At 40.6% G+C, this 22357-nt stretch overlaps 1 protein-coding gene across 5 annotated transcripts in view; it reads left to right on the top strand.

Moving 5' to 3' along the window:
- Positions 1-22357, top strand: part of LOC108928566 (calpastatin-like) — a 45014-nt gene that overhangs the window by 7219 nt on the left and 15438 nt on the right. For 2 of the 5 annotated variants that reach the window (XM_029251961.1, XM_029251957.1), the window contains exons 2-11: positions 8049-8117; positions 9528-9635; positions 10305-10469; positions 10780-10932; positions 11899-11976; positions 13271-13378; positions 13519-13635; positions 13748-13840; positions 14126-14236; positions 20600-20752. In XM_029251961.1, coding sequence (XP_029107794.1) covers positions 8049-8117; positions 9528-9635; positions 10305-10469; positions 10780-10932; positions 11899-11976; positions 13271-13378; positions 13519-13635; positions 13748-13840; positions 14126-14236; positions 20600-20752 — 1155 coding nt within the window. Of the gene's footprint in view, positions 1-388; positions 463-609; positions 640-8048; positions 8118-9527; positions 9636-10304; positions 10470-10779; positions 10933-11898; positions 11977-13270; positions 13379-13518; positions 13636-13747; positions 13841-14125; positions 14237-20599; positions 20753-22357 lie in introns of those variants that run through there. The other 3 variants (XM_029251962.1, XM_029251958.1, XM_029251959.1) reach the window with 3 other exon arrangements.

Genomic DNA, 22357 nt, shown 5'->3' with positions numbered 1-22357 from the left:
CCTTACAATCCGAATGTGAAGTTTCTCGGCTTCATGTGATGCAGTTTTTTCCTCCCCCTGTGTGTTTTGGTGACGACTCCTAGATTCCAGTGTGGTGAGTGTTCCTGACACACCCACAGTTAAGCGTTACAAGCGTAGCCCAAGCACACACACTCGAGATGGATCACTTTCACCTCTTCATTTGCAGTTTAACCTTTAGTGAATAGTAATTTTGTAATGTTTGTAAATGTAACTTAGTTTAATGCCTGATAATATGCAAAGAAATGTAAAAATGGTCTGCTCTTTATTTTTCCTGGCTAGGATCGAAAGGGGCGGGCACACTTCTTCCTCTGCCAATCGTTGCAGAGGGCTGCTGCACTGCCTTATGGGAGATAAGGGTGGGATGTGAGTGACACTCTACTGTTGAAGTTCCTGCTGTGGGAGGATTTGAGATTTTTCTCCTTTTCTTCTGTTCAGTGCAACGTGAGTGATAGTTACAATTAATAAACAGCAGGAGGAACCTGAAGGGAGGAAGAGCCTCACTGAACTGGATGCTGTGAGCACTGGATCTTTAAACACACACACACACACACACACACACACACACACACACACACACACACACACACAGACAGAGAGATACCAAGAAACACTTTGATGGTATGTACAGTACTGTCTCTATACATTTGAAGGCAGAGCTGCTGCTAAAGAAAACTGCAGTGGAAAACTTTGTAAACTTGCTGCACAGTGCTGTTTTACAGTATGTTACTGTGTTTTCTGCATCTCTTTAATGTAGTTACTATGTTTGTCCAGGCAAAGTGAAATTAAAACATGCTATTTTCTTCTGTCTTAGAGGTACTATCAAATCTTAGCACTTTTGGTGGTTAAACTCAAGGCACTAATCGGTCTTTTTTAGCATACCTTGTATGTATATTTAGGTGTTTCACAACTTTTTACGACACAGCAGAGGGCCAGTGGATGTTTTTCCTTTTGCTTCAAAAGGTACGAATGTGGGTACATGCAAAGGCATCCATGCACTGGCAAAAGCGATTGAGACCTGAATTCTGAGAAAAAGATGTTCTACTGCAGAAAATTTCTAGCTAGCTGCGGTTGGGGGCGGGGCTTCCAGTGCCAGTCTGTTAGTCATAACTTCTCAAGGCAGGAAACAAGACCTTTTGTTATTGTTCAAGTGTTATAGCAGACTTGATTTCCTAAGATGTTGGAGACATAGCTCATCTATAGCTGAAATGTTGTTCGTCTTGCTCGATAGCTCTGGCTGTGTCACATTCCCCGAGTGGCTGGATTTTGTTTCATTTTGTTTTGTTACATCAGTAACACCCATGAAACACTCCCTTTGGGTGTGACCGCTTTCCACACCATCCATTTTTGTCATGTATAGGGGTAGGACCATTAAATTGCTTTTGGCCGAAGACCAGCCTGAGACCCTCGGCTCTTTATTCCCTGTTGCGTACGTATCCATTCTTTGTCACTGGTGTCCAGGCATCTGTTGATGTGTGTTTGTTATTTCTTATTGTTACTGGTTGCTACCAAACTGAACCCTGCTTGGTGCCTCGCCCATTTTCAGCCACTGGCGTATTTGATGATACTGGCATGCACGCGATGAGGTGTGGTACATTTCCATTCGAAAGCTACGATACCGTAGCAATCTAGTGAGCGCTCTAGGCTACTTTGATGTTCAATTTTTTTTTTAAATTTTACTGAGTGTGTTACGTAGGGGGCGCGGTGGCGCAGTGGGTTGGACCGGGTCCTGCTCTCCCGTGGGTCTGGGGTTCGAGTCCCGCTTGGGGTGCCTTGCGGCGGACTGGCGTCCCGTCCTGGGTGTGTCCCCTCCTCCTCTGGCCTTACGCCCTGTGTTGCCGGGTAGGCTCCGGTTCCCCGTGACCCCGTATGGGACAAGCGGTTCTGAAAATTGTGTGTGTGTGTGTGTGTGTGTGAGTGTGTTACTTTTTCACTTGTTTATTTTAACCGTAGTCTGAACAGATGCCATAATGGTTAATAAGTTTTGAACTTGTACCTAAGTTCCTTAACCGCAACAAAGTACAACCTGATTCAGTAAAAATACTCCATTATTAAATGCCTTGAAAACAGTGTGTATCTAGTTCAAGCATATAACATGCATAGAGCAGAATGTTGGTTCAGTTACAATAAAAACTATTGCTTTCAGATTTTTGGTAATATATGCCTCCAGCACGTCTAGTCGAGGATTGGTCATTGAGCTAACACTGAAAAATGTAAGGCTTGTGAGCACATTGTTTTGAGTGTGTTTTGAAGTTCTTAACCAAGAACGGATCTCCATATTCTCCTCCAAGTACCCAATGTAGCACTATTTTTTTGGGTTTTAATATACACTTTAATAGAAGTTAGTTTAAACTACTGACTGCAGTCATACTAGTGACTACAGCAGAAATCTGAAATAATTCTGCCGCTACCATTTTCCCAGTTGTTCTAGTGTATGAGTGTGAATATGACTGTACACTCTGGTTATTTTCATATTGCAAGATGTCCATGCATCTTAACCACAAATTTTAGGGTTAGCATTTTTTATTTCTATGGTGAGATGGCCTTAGCCTGTGGCTGCCATTAGCTGATGCCTTTGTCCAAGCTGACTTAGTGTTACAAAAAACTTCAAATGATGTGCCCATTTATACAGCAACGTATTCTTACTGTAGCAATTCAGGGAAGATCCCTTTCTTAGGAGGCATGGCAGGCTTGGCCAGGGCCTGCTGTTTGGTTAGTTTGGGGTTTGAGCCCCACCTGGGGTGCCCTGTGGCAGACTGGCATCCCGCCCTGGGTGTGTCTCCAAGCTAGGCTCCAGCTTGCTGTGACCCTGCTTGGGGCGATCGGCTTCAGACTGTGTGTGTGTATGTGTGTATGTGTGTGTGTGTATGTGTGTGTGCCCTTCTCAAGGAATTTAAACTTTGGAATTAGTTTTCAAACTAAAGTCAAAGTGGCTTTATTGTCATTTCAACCATATACAGCTGGTACAGTATACAGTGAAACGAAACAACGTTCCTCCAGCACCATTGTGCTACATAAAAACAATATTACAATATATTATATTACAATATATAATATTATAATGCTGCAAAATGTAAACACAATTGCAAAAATATTGCAAAGGGAGTGGAATGGTGTTCAGTTGAGTACAGGTGGGGAGATGTGGTGGCGCAGCGGGTTTGGCCAGGTCCCGCTCTCTGGAGGAGAGGGTGAAGGAGGGTGAAGAGTTTGTGTGAGGGGTGCATGGGGTCATCCTCAATGCTGTTGGCTTTGTGGATGCAGCGTGCTGTGTATAATTCTATGATGGAGAGGAGAGAGACCCCGATGATCTTCTCAGCTGTCCTCACTATCTGCTGCAGGGTTTTGCACTTAAATCAATAGTATTAATTCCCAGTATAACTATATGCTGCCCTTCTGTGTGGTCTTTTGTGTTTCACAGCAAAGTGCAATGTAAAAATGATATAAAAACACATTCTTATTTTATTCAAATAAGTGTAGTGCTTCAGTACAATTGTCTGTGTTTCTGACAGATGGGAAATGGCAGTGTATGTATGGGGAATTCTTTGTGAACCTAGTTCAGTGCATGGATGAATGTGAGGTAGTCGTCAGGAGACGTGAAACCACTATAAACTGTTTCAGGAACGGATTAATTACATAAATGAAGGGATTGCTGTACCGATTCCTTAGTACCATGGCCCTTATGTATTTCTCTTTAGGTAAGGCCTTTGAGAACCTGGTGAGGTTTTTATTTTGTCATGTTCTTGAACGAAGCAAACTTGTTAGGCAGGAATTAAACAGGTTTAAACAGCATATTAAGCCTGTGCAAATGACAAAATAATACATACACACACACACACACACACACACACACACACACACATTTTCAGAACCGCTTGTCCCTTACGGGGTCACGGAGCCTACCCGGCAACACAAGGCGTAAGGGGACACACCCAGGATGGGACGCCAGTCCGTCGCAAGGTACCCCAAGTGGGATTTGAACCCCAAACCCACTGGACAGCAGGACTGCGGTCCAACCCACTGCGCCACCACACCCCCTATTGACAAAATAATAAAAAGAAAGATATACTTTTTCAATTTGCAAATCCTTGGATTTCACCAGTCCAGTACCACATAGAGTAAATTTGGTTGATATATAAGATTATTGCTCCAGGATATATGTAGATTTAAGTCCCCTAGGAATGTTAATACTTGCAGTTAGTTTCTTCCTAGAAACAACAACTTGAATACATAGCACCTGGATTGTTTAGAGGTAGTGTAACTGACTTTGGTGCAGGAGACAGGTTGGAATCCTGGCCAGGGCAAGCCTCTTGTAAGAGTCCCCAGGTTTAAACTCCTAATGCTATACATAAGCCTTGGCATGTGAGTGAAATTAAAATAACTGAAGCCATCCTGGGTTGGGCGTTGCCTGGATTAACAAGGTCCATGTCAGGTGTTGGGGAACCAGGACAACCTGATGACAAGTGCACTACTCGAAGAAGACATTCATGGACATGGACTAAGAACATGGCATTAACACACTGATCAGCCACAACATTAAAACCACTGACAGGTAAAATGAATAGCATTGATTATCTTGTTACAATGGCACCTGTCAAAGGGTGGGATATATTAGGCAGCAAGTGAACAGTCAGTTCTTGAATTTGATGTGTTGGAAGCAGGAAAAATAGGCAAGCATAAGGATCTGACCAACTTTGATAAGGGACAAATTATGATGGCTAGTCAACTGGGTCAGAGCATCTTGAAAATGACAGGTCTTGTGAGGTGTTCTCGATGTGCAGTGGTTAGTACCTACCAAAAGTGGTCCAAGGAAGGTGAACTGGAGACAGGGTCATGGGTGCCAAAGGCTCACTGATGTGCATTGGGAGCAAAGGCTAGCCTTTCTGGGCCGATCCCACAGAAGAGCTACTGTAACACAAATTGCTGAAAACTTTGATGTTGGCCGTGATAGAAAGGTGTCGGAACACAAAGTGCATCGTAGCCTGCTGCATACGGGGCTACATAGCCACAGACCAGTCAGAGTGCCCATGCTGACCCCTGTCCACCGCCGGAAGCGCCTACAATGGACACGTGAGCATCAGAACTGACCATGGAGCAATGGAAGAAGGTGGCCTGGTCTCATGAATCACATTTTCTTTTAGATCATGTGGATGGCTGTGTGCGTGCGTGCGTGTCTTTTACTGGGGGAAGCAATGACAATAGGATGCACTATGGGAAGGAGGCAATCTGGTGAAGGCAGTGTGATGCTCTGGGCAATGTTTTACTGGGAAACCTTGGGTCCTGGCATTCAGGTGGATGTAACTTTGATGTGTACCACCTACCTAAAGATTGTTGCAGACCAAGTACTAAGTCAGTGGGAGCATCATGCCAACGGTATTCCCTGATGGCAGTGGCCCTGCCACACTGCAAAAATTGTTCAGGAATGGATTGAGGAACATGACAAAGGGTTCAAGGTGTTGACTTGGCCTCCAAATTCCCCAGATCTCAATCCGTTTGAGCGTTTGTGGGATGTGCTCAAAAAACAAATCCAATCCATGGAGGCCCCACCTTACGACTTAAAGGATCTGCTGCTAACATCTTGGTGCCAGATACCTCAGGATACCTTGTGGAGTCCATGCTTTGACAAATCAGCTGTTTTGGTGGCATGCAGGGGACCTACACAATATTAGGCAGGTGGTTTTAATGTTTTGGCTTATCGGTGTATAGATAAATATCAGCTTCCCATCTTAGTAAAACATGCCAAGACATGAGAATGAATTGTGTCCAACCAACATATTATTTTTCAGTTATTACATATCATGTTTTAAGAAATGGAAATGGAATAAGATGAAACAATTTGAAGAACGTTACATGTATGAGTCAACCTTTTGCAGGTTTAAGAATCCCCAGTGGCTTCGGAAAATGATTTATAGCACCTAAACTTAAAGAAGTCCTTCACCAGCTTACCCGATAACCAGAAGAGGTATTTCACTGTTATAGTTTTTATTCCAGTATAATAAAACTTGCATATTAAAACAATTTTGCAAGGTCTAGTACCTATTCAAATGGGTAAAGACTCAGCCGGTAAAAAATCTCCAAAAACTCCATAGCAGTGAAAGCTCATTAACCAGTGACAAAGTGAATGGTTTACTGAGGAGCTAGAAGCAAAACAGTTCTCTGAATGTAAAAAGCAAATAGTATAGGGTGTGGACTTGGTTCATACCATACCTGGTTGTATCACTGTGTGGACTTTATTAGTCATAGCAGTGCATCCCGATATCCCATATACTTTTCTTTAACGTTTATTATAAGCATGACCAGAAAGCATGCAGGTATAGTGGTTAAACACTACCAGTGCTGCTATTCCCTTGCATATAGTACTTACCCTAAACTCTGAAGTAAAAATTATCCAGCTGTATAATGAGTAAATAATTATATGTAGCTTAGCAAGGAAACCACATATAGTAAGTAATAATGATTTTGTGGCTGGGCTACTGACTTGTGTATCAGTTTAAGGAATTCATTGAGTCATTGTTTTATCTCTATTTTATTATTTATTGACAGAAATGCATCTCTTTCAGTTTAAACTCATACAAACAGATCTGTTAAGACTAAGGACTCTAGACAATTGTGGATAGCATAAAACCATGAATATAGAAGTAATATACTTTCCCTAGATAGTGGTTTCTAACCAGTTTTCCAACTATGAGCTAAGATTTTACAAGTTTAATATAAATTGTTATATTTGACTTCTCTTGTTAAACTTTTTAGTCAACATGAATATTAGTGTCACTGTCAGAGTAAGATGGAAGTATTTCTGGTCACAATCCTAGCTGCAGTATACTCTGGATGAATTGATGGGAGGTAGGGGGTAGATGATGTAAGCAAGGAAGCCAAACACCAAAGAGGTGCAGTAGTGGAGATGGCTGAAAAATTAAGGCATCTTCAGTATCCGGTGTAGCACAAAAGTGCTTTAGAGATATTTCTTCATTTCAGGAAGCAAGTCCTAGTAACCATATTGATATGGATATTTTTTTTTTTTTAGACAGCTTTGCATCCAAGAGAACATCAAGAACTGAGAAAGAACTTCTCATAATTTCAGTTCTTGTGATTATAATAAAAATGTTAGTGTGTGTGTTAGTTTTTTTTTGTGTAGAGGGGGGCGTGGTGGCGCAGTGGGTTTGGCTGGGTCCTGCTCTCTGGTGGGTCTGGGGTTTACTTGTAAAATTCTTGTAAACCTGTGTCAGGGTGTATAGTCTAATTCCTTGGATTGAAAACTTAATTCATTCCTGATAACTTTTCTGTTATGTGAATGTTCTTTTTAAAGAAATTAGTAATATTGTAATATCCTCTCATGGAGCTACTGGAGACAGGCTTAGAAGTCAGAGTTTCTGGAAAATGCTCTTCATTGATCGCATACATGTCTTTTCGATAGCAACCTTGACAAAGACATCTCAGACAGCACAAACAGTCCCCGAACACTGGAGAGTTCCCCCAGGTCACTAGAAGCCCCCCCCCTCCACACAATGGTTAGGAGGTCACCCAATGAACCCCCCCAGAATTCCCCTGTGGCACACCGGGCATTAACAACATAACAGCCAGTCAGAAGAGAACACAGGAATATGTACTGGAATAGACACTAAAACCAACTATTTACATTAATCTACATCAGCCCCCCTCAGTGCTGTTACAATATTATTTAAGGGAACATTGTTCCTTCATGCTCCAGAAGTTACCAAAATGTTGCCAAATAGATGAGAAAACTGATACTTACTGTAATAGAGTTTTACAAGGTGGATGGATAGAACTTAAAACAATCTAACACTAAGTGTTACACATCAGTTTACTAATCAAATTACAAGAAACTGTGAAGTAAATAAAACTGTTAAAACACGGAAGGTGAAGATATTTGTAATTTTTCATAAACTATTGATGAAGGTTATGGTATATTATTTATGGGCTATCTGGCTTGGTTACTTTTTTACTTGTTGTTTCCAGCTGCTATCCATTTACTGCTTTCTGCACTGATGTCCTTCTCTTTGTGCTCTCTGCAGTCTCAGCCCAAACAGACCACGTACAGCCCAAAAGCAGAGGCTGCCGACAGCAAGCCTTCGACATTAGAGGTACAGACTGCATACCTTTTCACTCCGTTTTCTTCTTCTTCTGTCTTTTTTCCTCTTTTGCTTGTTTTTTTTCCGTAAATTTAAAATTGGTAAAACCCTGTAACTAGTGCATTACCTGTAGACATCAGATTATTTTTGCTAGTGTATCAAATCTGTTATATTTCACCAAAACTACAAAACAGTTCCGAGTCTTGAGAGTCTTAGGGACCAATAAACTTTGTGTGTGTATTGTATTTGCTTTTAGGGGCTCGCTGCTGTAGTTCATTGTGTTTTATGAAAGTTTGTTTGCTACCGCTATATCCCAGAACACATTGAAATTATGAAATTTTGCATATAGTTCAAAGTAACTGAATAATCAGTAAATGTTTTTGCAGCTACTCGTGTGATGTATAGTGGTTCATATGATGGAATGTGACATTGACTGTACTGTAGAATCACGTGTCTGCATCCAAATCTCTCGACGTAATGCACTCATTGTACATATGCTTCTTGACTAATGATGGAGGTACATTCTGATAAACCCATCGTAAATGGAAAAGTCAAAAAAGAATACAATACCGGACCTACCGAACATCATAGCCTAGCCTACCTTAAACGTGGTCATGATACTTACCATAGCCTACTGCTAGGCAAGCTTATGTAAAACAAAGCCTATTTTATAATTAAATGTTGAATACCTTTTATTTCACACTGAAAAAAAAACAATTTTTAATCATAAAATATAGTGCCAGCCAAACCGTCCATTAGCTGTTGAACCGTAACCAATTACGATAGTCACACCAACACCACCATGTAGCAAATTGTGAAACTATGCTACTATTCTAATGAAAATACCTGTAATTTTCATTAGAATTAGGTTTTCCTGTAATCTTGTTTATAAAATAAAATGCAAAGTATGCATAGCAGTTGAATTATGTATGACAGTTGTAGGGCAGATTGTTTATAGTCGTTCCCATGATCGCTACATAGACTGCGAGTGTGGTTGATTGGCAGCAAGCCGCAGCATCCATCGCCCAGCATCAGCAAAAAGTATTGTACTGCATATTGCAAGTGCGGATACAGATTGAAATTTGAAGTACGAATTCTACTGAATACGTATCGCTATCATACAATTGTAACTTTGAAAAAATCATAAGTCAAACCATTGTAAGTAGAGGAGCATCTTTTTTTTTTTTTTTCTTTCTGAGATGTGTATTGCTTTGGAGAAAATTCTCTGATAAATGAATAAATGTAATGCTGTCTTTAGTTATAAATGTAAGTCACAGGAAATTACATTTTATCTGTGGAAACTGTAAAAAATGTATTTTAACTTTTACTTATTAATCAGAGCTCGACTATGATTATAGTGATTGTGATTATTAGTGACTATGATTATATTCATGCAAGGAAATTCATACCTCTTGACTATAGACTGCATCAGTTCCTCCTGCTAAAGGCACACCTGCAGCTGGAGGAGGTACTTCAAGTGCTGTGACTGGACAAGCTAGTTTAGGTGCGGTCAAGGAAAATCAGGAAGGGGTAAGGACTCAAGACACCACAAAACAAATTCTAAAGATATGCCAGTAGGAAACACATACATATACTATTTTCTTTTACTATTGAAATTTTTAATTCCTTATTTAAATTAAAGACATTTAGGTTGTTTTCTGATGTACTTACTTTGTTTACATAATGTCTGGAAGTTATAGAACTTCAGACTCTAAACATATTTAAAATAATTCAAAATTTTTAGTTCTCATTTTATGTGTTACAGCCACTAATGGACCTGTATCTAGAATAGAGCAGCATGAGCTTCTAGCATAGAAAAGGTTGCTAGAGTAACTGTGGGAGTCACTTTCCCTTGAGCACAGAGAAAGCAGAGGAAACTAATTCTTAACTTCATAACATTGATTAACCAGCTATAAAAATGTGCCTGACGTGATAAAAATGCTTACGTAAACTTTTCAGTTAGATTTTTGGTAGCTTGCAAATAATCTTTTGTTTTTTCAGTATCACTAGGTGTTTATAGGTTTCCCCCCCCCACCTCCTCTGGGGTGGAATTTAACAGAACTCCTCTGTCTCTCATTATTAACATTTTGTCTTTTATGTAGTCTTTTGGAAATACAAGATTTCTCCTTTTGAATCGAATCTGACTGTCACTGTAAACTTTTTCTCGCTAGATGAAGCATGTACTCATCTCTGTTACAGAACATGTCTGCTTCAAAAAGCAGTGCTTCAAAAGGTGAATGTGCAAAGGCTGCAAAAGCAGAAACTGGAGCAACAGAAACATTAAGTTCAGTTGCAGCTGGTGGAGCAGCAAGGGCAGCTGCCAGCAAGGGGAAGACAGAGACAAAATCCAAAGAGATGTCCAAGGTGGGATACTTTTCAATGGGTTAAAGGCCTCAATGGGCATTTTCACAAAATTTGGTATTGTATTCTGCATTTCATCATCATGATTTATTCGATACCTTATTGTCCATCCTTAATGAAGTGATGTTTTTTTTAGCCACTGCATATGCCATTTGATAATTAACAGATTTCTGGACATTTCAGCATCTGTCTTTGCCGCTGTAATGTCTGCATTTGTCCTTTTTGATGGTGTCAAATCAGTTAAGCATTAATTGTAAAACTCTAAGCTAAATTTTTGAGAGGAGCTAGCAGTCTTCTTTTGGCTGTCTTATAGAATGTGTCCAGTTCTTCAAGCAAAGACAAACCTGCCAAAGTGGAGCCTGCAGCCCCTGTGTTAGCAAGCACAGCTGCAGCATCTTCAGAGGGAGCCACCACGAAGGAGAAATCAAAACAAAAAGCCCCGACAGAGGCTCCAAAAGACTCAAAGGTAGCAAAATTACACATTTGTCATTATTATTTATGCTTTAAGTTTGATTTGTACTTTTTATTATTTTCATGTTTTCTATACTGCATTTGCCAAATGTTCCAGATCATTCCACCTCCAAGCGGAAGTATACTTCTTTCCAGTTTTGTGGTTGTACAGCAGGAAGAACCATCAAGTTGTGCAAGTCGATAAAAATGACCTCTTGTGAAAAGTGAACATGTAATGAATTGCACTTTGTTTTAATTTTTCAAACCCCATAAGCACTGCTTTAGGTGGAGCAGTACTGAACAAAAATGGTTTTACCTTTAATCTTTTTCATATCATTTTATCACACACAAAAAAAAAAAGAATACATGGTCTTGGCAAACTCAGCTAACACCTACCTAACATCCTAATAACCCTACTGACCTATATAAGTCACTTTTTGATGTGTCTAAACTGAGATATTGACTGAAATAGTTTGTCACTTTTGAGAAAGGCCACAGCTAAATGAATACATATTAGGAAGGAAAGAATGTTTTACTACTGAAGATATTAATAAATCTTAATGTTGATTTCCATATTGCATTAAAGCACATGGAAGGAAATGAGCTGTATGAAGTATCTCAACTATTCAGATGAGAATCTATAAATTACAGTAAAACAGACAAGAAGATAATGTTTTTTGTTGAATAGTTACTTTAAAAGAGAACTGAAATTTGTTTTTCTATAGACAGATTTCAGTTCTGAAAACACAGAAAATTAACATTTTGTCTATTTCTACATGGAGCCACTTTTTTGATGAAAATATAGTTTGCATTTGACTTTTGATCAGTGTGGTTCTCTGGGATATTACTTTCACAGAGGAAACAACAAAAACATAGTAAATCCAATACTAGTAAATCCAATATCACTAAATCATCTGGATTTCAGAGAAGTGATACAAGCGATACATTTTCCATACTCTTTCCATCTCTTTTGTATATACAGAAAGTGGAGAGCAAGAAGAAGCCTGCAAAGGACATTCCCTCCTCACCACTGGCACCCCCTGCTGACAAAAAAGCCAAGGTGGCTGAAATACAGTGAAATTGCATATTTCTTCTCCTGAAAATTCGATATGGAATTTTACTCTTTAGCTAACTCTTTCACACCAGACATCACTCATATCATTCAGTTGGATGAATCTTTGTTAATCCCAGAGGGATTAATAGCATGCACATAAGCATTTACTTTTATTAATTTAGCTGATGCTTTCCTCCAAATCAACTTAAAATGTTAAGCTATTTCTTTACCCATTTATACAGCTGGGCAGCTTTACTGGAACAGTTTAGGGTAAGTACCTTGCCCAAAGTGGGGTTCAAACCTGCAGTCTTTGGGTTGAAGGGCAGCAGTGCTAACTACTATGCTGCCAGGTACCTCTAAGTATGACGTATATAGTATACAGAGTGCGGCTTTAAAGTATATAAGCCTCTTGTGCCCATTAGTTTTAACACAAAAGTGTTACTTAATCAGAACCAGTCTGTCTCTTCTGACATCATAGATGTGTAATTGGCAATTCCACATGTTGGTTTAGAGGGAGTTCTGTGTAGTAGGAAAAACAGAAGTAGTGAAGAGGCAAAAGTGGACCCCAAATTTCATTGGTTAAACCAAATAAATAAATAGAATCAGGTCTGTAGATTTTAATTTATTTTACAAGTTTGTGAAAATTTAGATATCATAAGTTTAACTTAATTTTTTTTTAATATGAAAATAATGACCATCACAGCCAGGGCTACACTGTTAGAGGCAGCCCCTTGCACTAAAGAAGGATCCACGCTTGAATCCCACCTCATACTTTAGTATCCTTGAGCATGGTACTTACCCTGAATTGCTGGGGCTAAATTTACTCAGGTGTATAAATGTGTAATTGTCAGTAGTGTAATGCTGTATGTTGCTTTGGAGAACAGGGTTAGCTAAATGAATCGGTAACTCACTAAATTACATTTCCAGTGTGTTCACTGTAGATTTGAACAGTAAAATGCCTGTATAATGTCATTACTGTTACCAGAACAGTTTATGCAGTGCTGTACATACATATGTAATGTGACGACACAAATAAGTAGATAAATAGCTAGACACATGGTAGCACAGTAGGCAAAGGCTCCAGACCTGGTTGACGTTGGATATGAGTCTAGCTTGAGTAAAAATTACTTTGCTGTATAAATGGGTAAATAGTTGTTAGTAGTGTAACACTGCAAGTTGGTTTTGAGAAAAGGGTTAGCAAAATTAATCAATAACTCACTGAATTACATTTCACTGGATTGTTTACCTTCACATCCCCCTGGTGCTGGTTTTCCTGACCTACACTTCAATTTGCCTTTAGGACAGCTCCCCAATGTCCCCAGATGCCCTTAGTGCTCTGGGAGATCTGCTTCCTGCTGCAGAACCTGTACCTCAACCTCCAAAAATCCAGCCTCGAGACATTGTCCAGGTATTAACTCCATTTTCTCTTAACTGTCCACCAAGCCATTAAGATGGCCAGTTACTTAAATGAAGGATCAGTATTTAAATGTGAAAGGCTTGTTTTTCCCTATGTAATTCCTGGATCTGGACCCTCTGTATATGTTCCAGGAAGAGAAGCATAAATCTGAGAAAGGAGTGCGAGTAGGGGAGAGAGAAGACACCCTTCCAGCAGACTACAGATTCACAGAGGATAAGATGAAAGATTACCCCCCTCCACAGAAGGAGGTGAAGATACATATTTATGATTAATTGTTTACATTGGGAACTTCTAGTGTTTACTGCAAAATGAAAGTTGTGATGGCAGTTTTCACACTGTTGATTGTTTTGCCCACCTTAGCCCTCACTGGACTCAGGGGAAGCCCTGGACATCCTGTCTGGAGATTTCAGTTGCCCTGCAGTGGCTGCATCTGCTACTGAACCTTCTAAACAGGTAGAACATTACCGAAAACAAGAAAAAAGCTTGTAATTTTTTTCATGCAGTCTATTTTCTTACGAAAGGTGTCCCTAATTCATTAGTGGATGTTCCCGAGTCAAATTAAGTATGGATAGATGTTGAAATGACTCCTTGAGTGTATATTTTGCAGAGATCAGTCAGTTCTGAAAATGACCTTCATCTTTGTCAAAGGGCAAACTTTTTTCTTCTTTTTTAAGTACCGACTCTTGTTTATGCATTTTCTCCTGTCTCACTTTATCCCATGTCCTGTCTTTCTCTTAGTCAAGTCCAGATGTTGCTGCTGTTGATGCTCTTGCAGGAGATTTTGTGGCTCCCAAAAAAGCTTCTTCTGTCCAGGCTCCTATGATTCCATCTGCACAAACCCAACAGAAAGTATGTATTTCAATTCATAAGTAAAGTTTTTTTTTTTTTTTTTTATAGAGCCCTCCTTACGTCAATGACACAGAGTGCTGAACAAAGGATTGAAAGAGAGAGCTATAATAGATATAAAGTAATCCTGTAGGTTAAAGGTTAGCTTTACAATTCAGGACTATAAGAAATTTACTTGCAAGTAAAGCTTAAAACTAAGCCAACTGGCAATGCAGAAAAGGAAACCAAAAAAATCCTAACCTAGGGCAAGGGAGAAAAATGAACCTCTGGGGGTTCATCTGCCAGTTGCTGCCCATCCCTCCTAAGCATTCTGAACAGTGGTAATAGTTATATCTAAGACAGGGCAGACCATCCAGCTAAAAGATGGTAGAGTATACAGCTGTTATTGGCATTGCTGTAGTCACTGGAAGTTAATAAATTGCCAATCTGGTGTAGGTATGCTTATCTCACCATCACAGCATGCTGTAATCAGCCCCAATCAACATGGAGAGCTGGTGCCACAGCTGGTCTTGTCAATGCTCTGGCTCCCAGGTCACCACACATTAGCCAGAGTTAAAAACAAAACAAGGGGGAATAGTAATTAATGACACAAAGAGACTAAAGAATTGTACATTCAAAGACGAGATACAGCAAATAGGAATCAACATTAGTTGGATACACCAAAACAAATAGATGAGTCCTAAGACTGGATTTAAAGGCTGAGACAGAAAGAATACACACACACACACACACACACACATTTTCAGAACCGCTTGTCCCTTACGGGGTCACGGGGAACCGGAGCCTACCCGGCAACACAGGGCGTAAGGCCAGAGGGGGAAGGGGACACACCCAGGACAGGACGCCAGTCTGCCGCAAGGCACCCCAAGCGGGACTTGAACCCCAGACCCACCGAAGAGCAGGACTGCGGTCCAACCCACTGCGCCACCGCACCCCCCTGACAGAAAGAATATTCTTGACAATATCTGACAGACTATTCCAAAGTCTTGGTGCTGTACAGTTAAAGGCAGACCCTTCTTCAGAAATCTAATTAATCGGGTACTTTAACCCACACCCAATGATCAATGACAAAATTCTGGGATATGACTCAATAATCACACTAAAGTAAACTGGAGCAATGTCATTCATTGCCTTATATATCAAGAGTAAGATTTTGTAATCTACTCTAAACTTAACTGGAAGCCAGTGCAGTGACTTAAGAACCAGTGCTATATGATCTTACATCCTAGTTCATGTAACACTTGTAGCAGCAGCATTCTATATTCACTGTAGCCTACATACAGTCTAGTGTGGGAAGCCTGTCTGCAGAGCACTGAATTAGCCAATCCTGCCTGAAACAAAGGTATGCACAAGCTTCTCAGTACTTTGCCTACTTCAAAATTACCTTAGTTTAGTTGCATTTCTCAAATGAAGAGAAGCTTGTCAATGCAGAAAAGTGAGTGATAGCGAGCTTATGTCCAGTAGAACACCTACATTTCTGTGCATTTGAAATTCACTGCTCACACACACTGAACACACCTATAACACAAAAAACCAACTGCCCCTACTAGATCCAGTGTATTATATTACCTCCCCTCTGATAAATATAAATTTCATAAAACACAATTATACTACCACTCCTCTGATAAATATTAGCTTATTATTCACATGTGCATGTACGATCCATTACTACTAAGCATGCTTTACAAACATCAGCTACAAAGTACTGAAAGAACATTATTTTAACAGAGCAACTGCAAAAAAGTTTAATAAAACTGCATTTAAGTACAAACAATGTTCTTTATCGAGTGACACTGAACAACTGTCCTACACTAAAGAGGTCATAGCAAACTACCTGCTATCTTAATAAGTCCAGGGGCATTCTTCCCTAGTTTTGGGGAAATTCTCTGAAACGAAAAGGTGGCCTCCTGACATTTGGAGATCTTTGCAGTTCAGTTTATTTTTATTGTCATAGATAAGGACACACGGAGACAAGAGGTAGGACCCAAGTGCAGTTTTTATTTCCGGAAGAGGGTTGGGGTTCGGGGTGAGATTAAGTTTGTGGTCCAAGAGTCAAACCTATGTCCAAAGCCAAGGTGCAGATGTCATCCATGGGGCAAATTCAATGTCAGAGGTTCAAGTGGAGATCAAACCAGAGGAGGTGGGCTTTTGTGATGGGGCAGGAGCATGAGGCAAAACAAAGGAAAAGGTTAAGAGAGCAAGAAACTGGAGCAAGATACAGGCGCAAACACGAAGGCGGTTGTCTTGAAGGGGTTCCGTAACTCGAGCGAGGTAGCTTCCCTCTTTTATACTTGCTTCTAATTCCTGACCGGTGCACCCTACTGGAGCGTGGTCCTGGCCGTGACATTTATATTTAGAGCACTCTTGTCACAGAGTGGCATTAAGCGCTGAACAAAGGATCAAGAGACAGTAGTAACATAGATTTAAGGTTAGCTATACATAAAATGACTACTATAACTATACTACTTAAAAAAACTATAAAATAAGCCAACTGGCCATGGAGGAAAGGAGAAGGGGGGGGGGGGGGGGGGGAACTCCCAACCAAAAGGCAAAGGAGAAAAATTAAATCTACATCTCCTGTGGTGGTTGAGCTGCTGCAATGGAAGAACTTTCCTCAGGCACTTCTGCATTTTAGTCCATAGTATTGTTCACAGTTGGTGTAACAGGTGATCCAACTTTTGCTACTGGAGGCCATCTCCTCTCCAAGAACTCGGTCTTTAACATTCTCCAGCAAAGAGGCAGCAACACACATGTTCCTTTTTAGCATTCTCTTGGTTTCAAGGAGAACCACACAAGATGCAATCCCTGTTCTCTTCTGAATGGTATCCATGTACCAAGTAGAACCCTGCCCAAAATTTCAGATGTAAACCATGTCATGTTCCAGAATAGTCCTTTCTGTTTTGTGTTGATTATGGTTTTGCTTTTGCCTCACTGGCAGTGTTCTACTTGATTCTTTAAAAATAGAGGTGTGAGATCTAAAATAGATAGAAGTTTCCTGCCTAATAACTGCTGGACACTTCCTGGTTTTGGACTGAGGTCTAATACTGTAACCAAATGACACTCTTGCTATCCATGTCCCATTGCTCTTTAGCAGTTTCTTAAACATCAAGGATGCAAGGGAACAGAAGCTGCTGGATTCCAATTCCGCTGTCACGGTTTTCCATGGGTTATTTATCAGGAAGGGTAAAGTGTATTTGGTGAGGCAGAGTTGGAGCACATCAGGGAGCTGAAGCCATATGGGATGACACAGAGAAGAAAGCACATAGGACAGGGGTTTCAGGACTACAATGTAGGGAATGATGCACAGGTGGTAGGACTGGTCATTGTAGGAGTGGGTCTGAGAGACAGAGTTCTTGAGCCAAGGGGATGGTTGAGATCCAAGTTCTGGGTCGGAGGTTAGGGGTATGATCCAAAGAACTGTGATCATGGTTTGAAGCAAGGAAGGTGGTCATCAAAAGGTTCTTGGCCTAAAAGGCAAGGGTTGAGTTTCAAAGAGTGGGAGGTTGTAGTTCAAGAAACTAAGAACATGGAACAAATTACTAAAAACATTAGAAGCAAAGGCAAGCTGTCTCAAAGGTCATTTCATAACTATTTTGGTGGATTGTTGCTCTTTTAAGGAGTATTTGAAGTATAGGTTTGTGCAATGTAATTGAAACTTGGCTAGTGTGGTGTCTCCTGTGGTCACCTGGAGTATTGTTTCCCAGAGGTCAGAACATCTACTGACAAAACTGGCATGATTTCACTAGCGCTTTGATTTTGTGAGAACGAGACTGATGAAGCTGCTTGAGAAGAGGCTGTCTTTCTGAGAGGGGGTGGACCTCTCTAGCACTCTACAAGATGCATCGCTCTTGTGTGCTGAGTTCCTTCTGTCTCTGTCCGTAGGATGTGAAAGCTGGATCACTGTCCTTTATAGGTCAGCTTCAGTGTTTACTTATACACCATACAGGGCATTGAATCCCTGTATATACATCCCTTGACTTGCTTTTCTTTCACCAGTAGTGTGTCCACATGTTCCTGCAACAGCACCCTCTCCTCCTCTAGCGCTTACTCATGAATGAAGGGCTTAAGGTGTCAGTATTGCTGTGGTTCTTGCATGCACAATTTCATATTGAAAAGCACTCAGTATGACAGCCCATCTTTGAATTCCAGGGGAAGTCATCTATGGCACTCCCTTCGCTTAGTTGAATAAGGAATGTGGTTTATGATCCATCACTGTTGTGAATTTTCTACCATCTACCACAAAGTGATCATGAAACTTTCAAACCAAAGACTGAAAACTTCCTTGTCAAGCTGAGAGCAGTTTTTTTTCAGCTCACTCTTGACCCACATCAGCCCAAGTTTCCCTCTAGGGAAGGTGTGTCATATGCTAATATTAAGTCTCTATTTATGTTGTAGTGCACCAACATTGACCATGGCTGCATCAATGCCTTGGACTCTTCAAAAGCCCACTTTTTTTCCTCTCAAATTAAGTTCCCTAGGGGGGTGCGGTGGCACAGTGGGTTGGACCAGGTCCTGCTCTCTGGTGGGTCTGGGGTTTGAGTCCCGCTTGGGGTGCCTTGCGGTGGACTGGTGTCCCATCCTGGGTGTGTCCCCTCCGGCCTTACGCCCTGTGTTGCCAGGTAGGCTCCGGCTCCCCGCAACCCCGTATGGGACAAGCGGTTCAGAAAAAAAAAAAATTAAGTTCCTCTGGTTAATTTTTACTGCAGAAATTTAAGGTAAATACCTTGTTTAAGGGTACTACAGCTTTGGGTGAGATTTGAACCTCTAACCTTTAGGTCCAAAGGCAGCAGAACTAACCACTACACTACCAGCTGTCCTCAAAAGCTAATCTTTACATCTCCAGTCCCTCCTTAAGTTGTGGTGAGTGCTTAACAGTGTGGAAAGCTGAGCTAAAAATCAAATTTTTGATTATTTCTAGGACTAGGAGTCCTAGGCACACTTTCACTTCAATTAATGTTCTAACTGCAATGCCTTTTGGGTTGCCTGAACTTTTTCAGCAACTGGGTGCAAGCCACTGGAGTGAATTCTGTGACTCAAGGACCTAAGAAAAAGAATCAACCTTTGCCAAACAGCTTAGGTCCTGGTCCCTTTACAGCCATCAATGGAAGTTACTTGGTTGTGCTTTTGTTTTGCACTCTGATCTGAAACATCCCCAAAGTAAGTTTCACTATGTTAAGAGTAGTCTCCAAGATTTCAGTTCAAAGGCTGGAGCTTTCTTCTACAACTTTGAATACTGCTCTTTATTCATTATAGTTACTACACAACCTGTGTCAGTTTCAAATGTTTCTTCCGAATCCTGTCCTCTGAATTAATTTATTTTAACAATACGAGTCAATAGACCAACTTCAGGTAGTCTTCATTAGTGTTTCACCAAAAATAATATTAAGTTCACTTAATTTTTCACCTTTGCTCCCACCCCCTTCTCTCGAGAGAGCTCAACTGCCTTTCCTCAAAGTGCGTATATCTTATACCTTAGCAATCTTTTGTACTCGCCTAACTGAGAGACCGGTCAATCTCTTTATATGTCCTTGTTTGTCACCCTTGTGACAGAGCTCACTCAAAAACATACATTTCACCGCTGCGTGTTGTCCTTTGTACCGGTAACACACTGAGGCCAGTGCCTCACTTGTCTCCTGAGCAGTCTTCGCCGAGCAACAATGTCCTCAGTGAAGAGTCCTTGCAAGTCCTTAATTGCGAGACTACATGGTCTGTTTTTAGTGTCTTCTTTTTAAAAAAAAAATTCTGCCAACAGTTGCCTCTGAATCATCTCATCAATAATATTCCACACATAAGTATGTCTCAGCATTTGAATTAGAATATCTCCATGATTGCAATCCTGCTTGTTTCCTCAATTCTGTAATCTACTTGGACAGTTTCAAGAGACTTGCAAACTATAGAGTTGAATTGCTGCACAATCTCAGATGACTGAGGGTTAAAATGCAACGCCACCAACTCTAAGTTTTATTACCTGGCTTCTGTGGACAGGCTTCTTAGTAAGCAAACATATTGTCATCAACACCACTATGCAAGACAGTTTTTGTTTTGTCTGCATCAGCAAGTCCATTAGCCAGGAAGAATAGTTCAACACTTGCTATTTCTGTAAGTGCAATCAAATTGAGTGACCATACTTATGTTTAATTTTTTGGACATTTTTATTGGTTTTATCAACTGTACAGGGTCACAGCAACATACAGGCCCAGGACATACACTGGCAAATTTCAAATATATCCACAAGTATGGGTCAAAGACAAAAAGTTTCACTATATCCACTAATGCTCTTTTGTTATTGGTTTGACTGAGAGGGGAATGTCCTTCTAAGCTACATTTTTCACAAGAGCTAACAGTCTTCCTTTGGCTGTCTTATAGAATGTGTCCAGTTCTTCAAGCAAAGACAAACCTGCCAAAGTGGAGCCTGCAGCCCCTGTGTTAGCAAGCACAGCCGCAGCATCTGCAGGGGGAGCCGCTGCGAAGGAGAAATCAAAACAAAAAGCCCCGACAGAGGCTCCAAAAGACTCAAAGGTAGCAGAATTACACTTTTGTCACCATTATTTATACTTTAAGTTATTATTTTTATTATTTTCATGTTTTGCTTACTACCTTTACAAAGTTTTCCCGATCTTTCCACCTCCAGGTAGAAGTATACTTCTGTCCAGTTTTGTGGTTTTACAGCAGTATATCCCTAACAACCATCAAGTTATACAAGTAGATAAAACATTTATCATTATTATCAGTTTTTAAACAATTTTACTTTACCAGAAAAATTAAGTGTTCTTGGCATGCTCATATGGGGGTGTGGTGGTGCGGTGGTGCAGCGGGTTTGGCCTGTGCCTGCTCTCTGGTGGGTATGGGGTTTGAGTCCCGCTTGGGGTGCCCTGCAGTGGACTGGTGTCTTGCCCTGGGTGTGTCCCCTCCCCCTCTAGCCTCATGCCCTGTGTTGCCAGGTTAGGCTCCGGCTCACCACAACCCCACTGGGGACAAGCGGCTTCAGTCAGTGTGCGTGTGTGGCAAACTGAACTGGTTCCCTTTACACCAACCTAACCATACTGAACTGCCTGAAAGGCACTTTTCACACATGTAAATGAACAATTGTGTAATTACTTAATAATTAACATGTGAGCAAAATAGATTGATAACAGAAACAAAATGAGAATCACGGTTAAAATCATTACTGCTGATTATAACATGCTTTGCCACTGTAATACTACAAAAGAACAATAATGATGAAGAGAAAACAAAGATCACAACAAATTTTAAAAACAAGATAAGTGTATATTTCTTAAAAGTGTGAAAGCTGCCACAGTAGGAGCGCAGTAGACAGCATGAAGTAGTGTGGGAGAGCTCATACTGCATTGACTTGGAATAGTTTGTATCCCTTGTGCTTAGTTTCTCCACTCTATTCATAGTGTTCAACTGCAGAAGTTTATAATGGAAAAAATTCTTGTTAAATGAAAACAAGTAGTACCATGTCTTAACAGAGAAGCTAAGTGAAAAGGCATTAAGCAAAGGAAACCTGTACCGGTTAAAGCACTTGCGCAACAGAGATGTGCAACAATGGTCACGTATAGTACTATGGTATGGTACTGTGACTGATATGATTGTTTAGCATTCTAACTTTGTTCAGTGCTCTGAGTTACTCTGGAGAGAAAAGCACTCTCTAAAAATAATCTGAATACCACTGAATATAATTAAAGTCATATTAACTGGCACTTAATGTAGTTCAATGATCGTCACTATACAGATCTACACAGTGTGGAAGTATTGTGACTTCATTAAAAAAAATATATATATTTCACTACTGTTGATATTAATAAAAGCTATGTAAAGGAAAGAAACAAAAACAAACACAGTCAAGTCGATACTAATAAATCATCTGAATTTCAGGAAAGTGATACAAGCTGGGATGGGGGGCGTGGTGGCACAGAGGGTTGGATGGGGTCCTGCTCTCCGGTGGGTCTGGGGTTTGAGTCCCGCTTGGGGTGCCTTGTGGCGGACTGTCATCCTGTCCTGGGTGTGTCCCCTCCGGCCTTACGCCCTGAGTTGTTGGGTAGGCTCTGGTTCCCTGCAACCCTGTATGGGACAAGTGGTTCAGAAAATGCATGCTTGTGATACAAGCTGGAAATGTCC

This window comes from Scleropages formosus, chromosome 5, assembly GCF_900964775.1.
Source record: "Scleropages formosus chromosome 5, fSclFor1.1, whole genome shotgun sequence".
Taxonomy (NCBI): domain Eukaryota; kingdom Metazoa; phylum Chordata; class Actinopteri; order Osteoglossiformes; family Osteoglossidae; genus Scleropages; species Scleropages formosus.
Note: the sequence above shows the minus strand (reverse complement) of the source record. Positions and strands in the feature narration are given on the sequence as shown.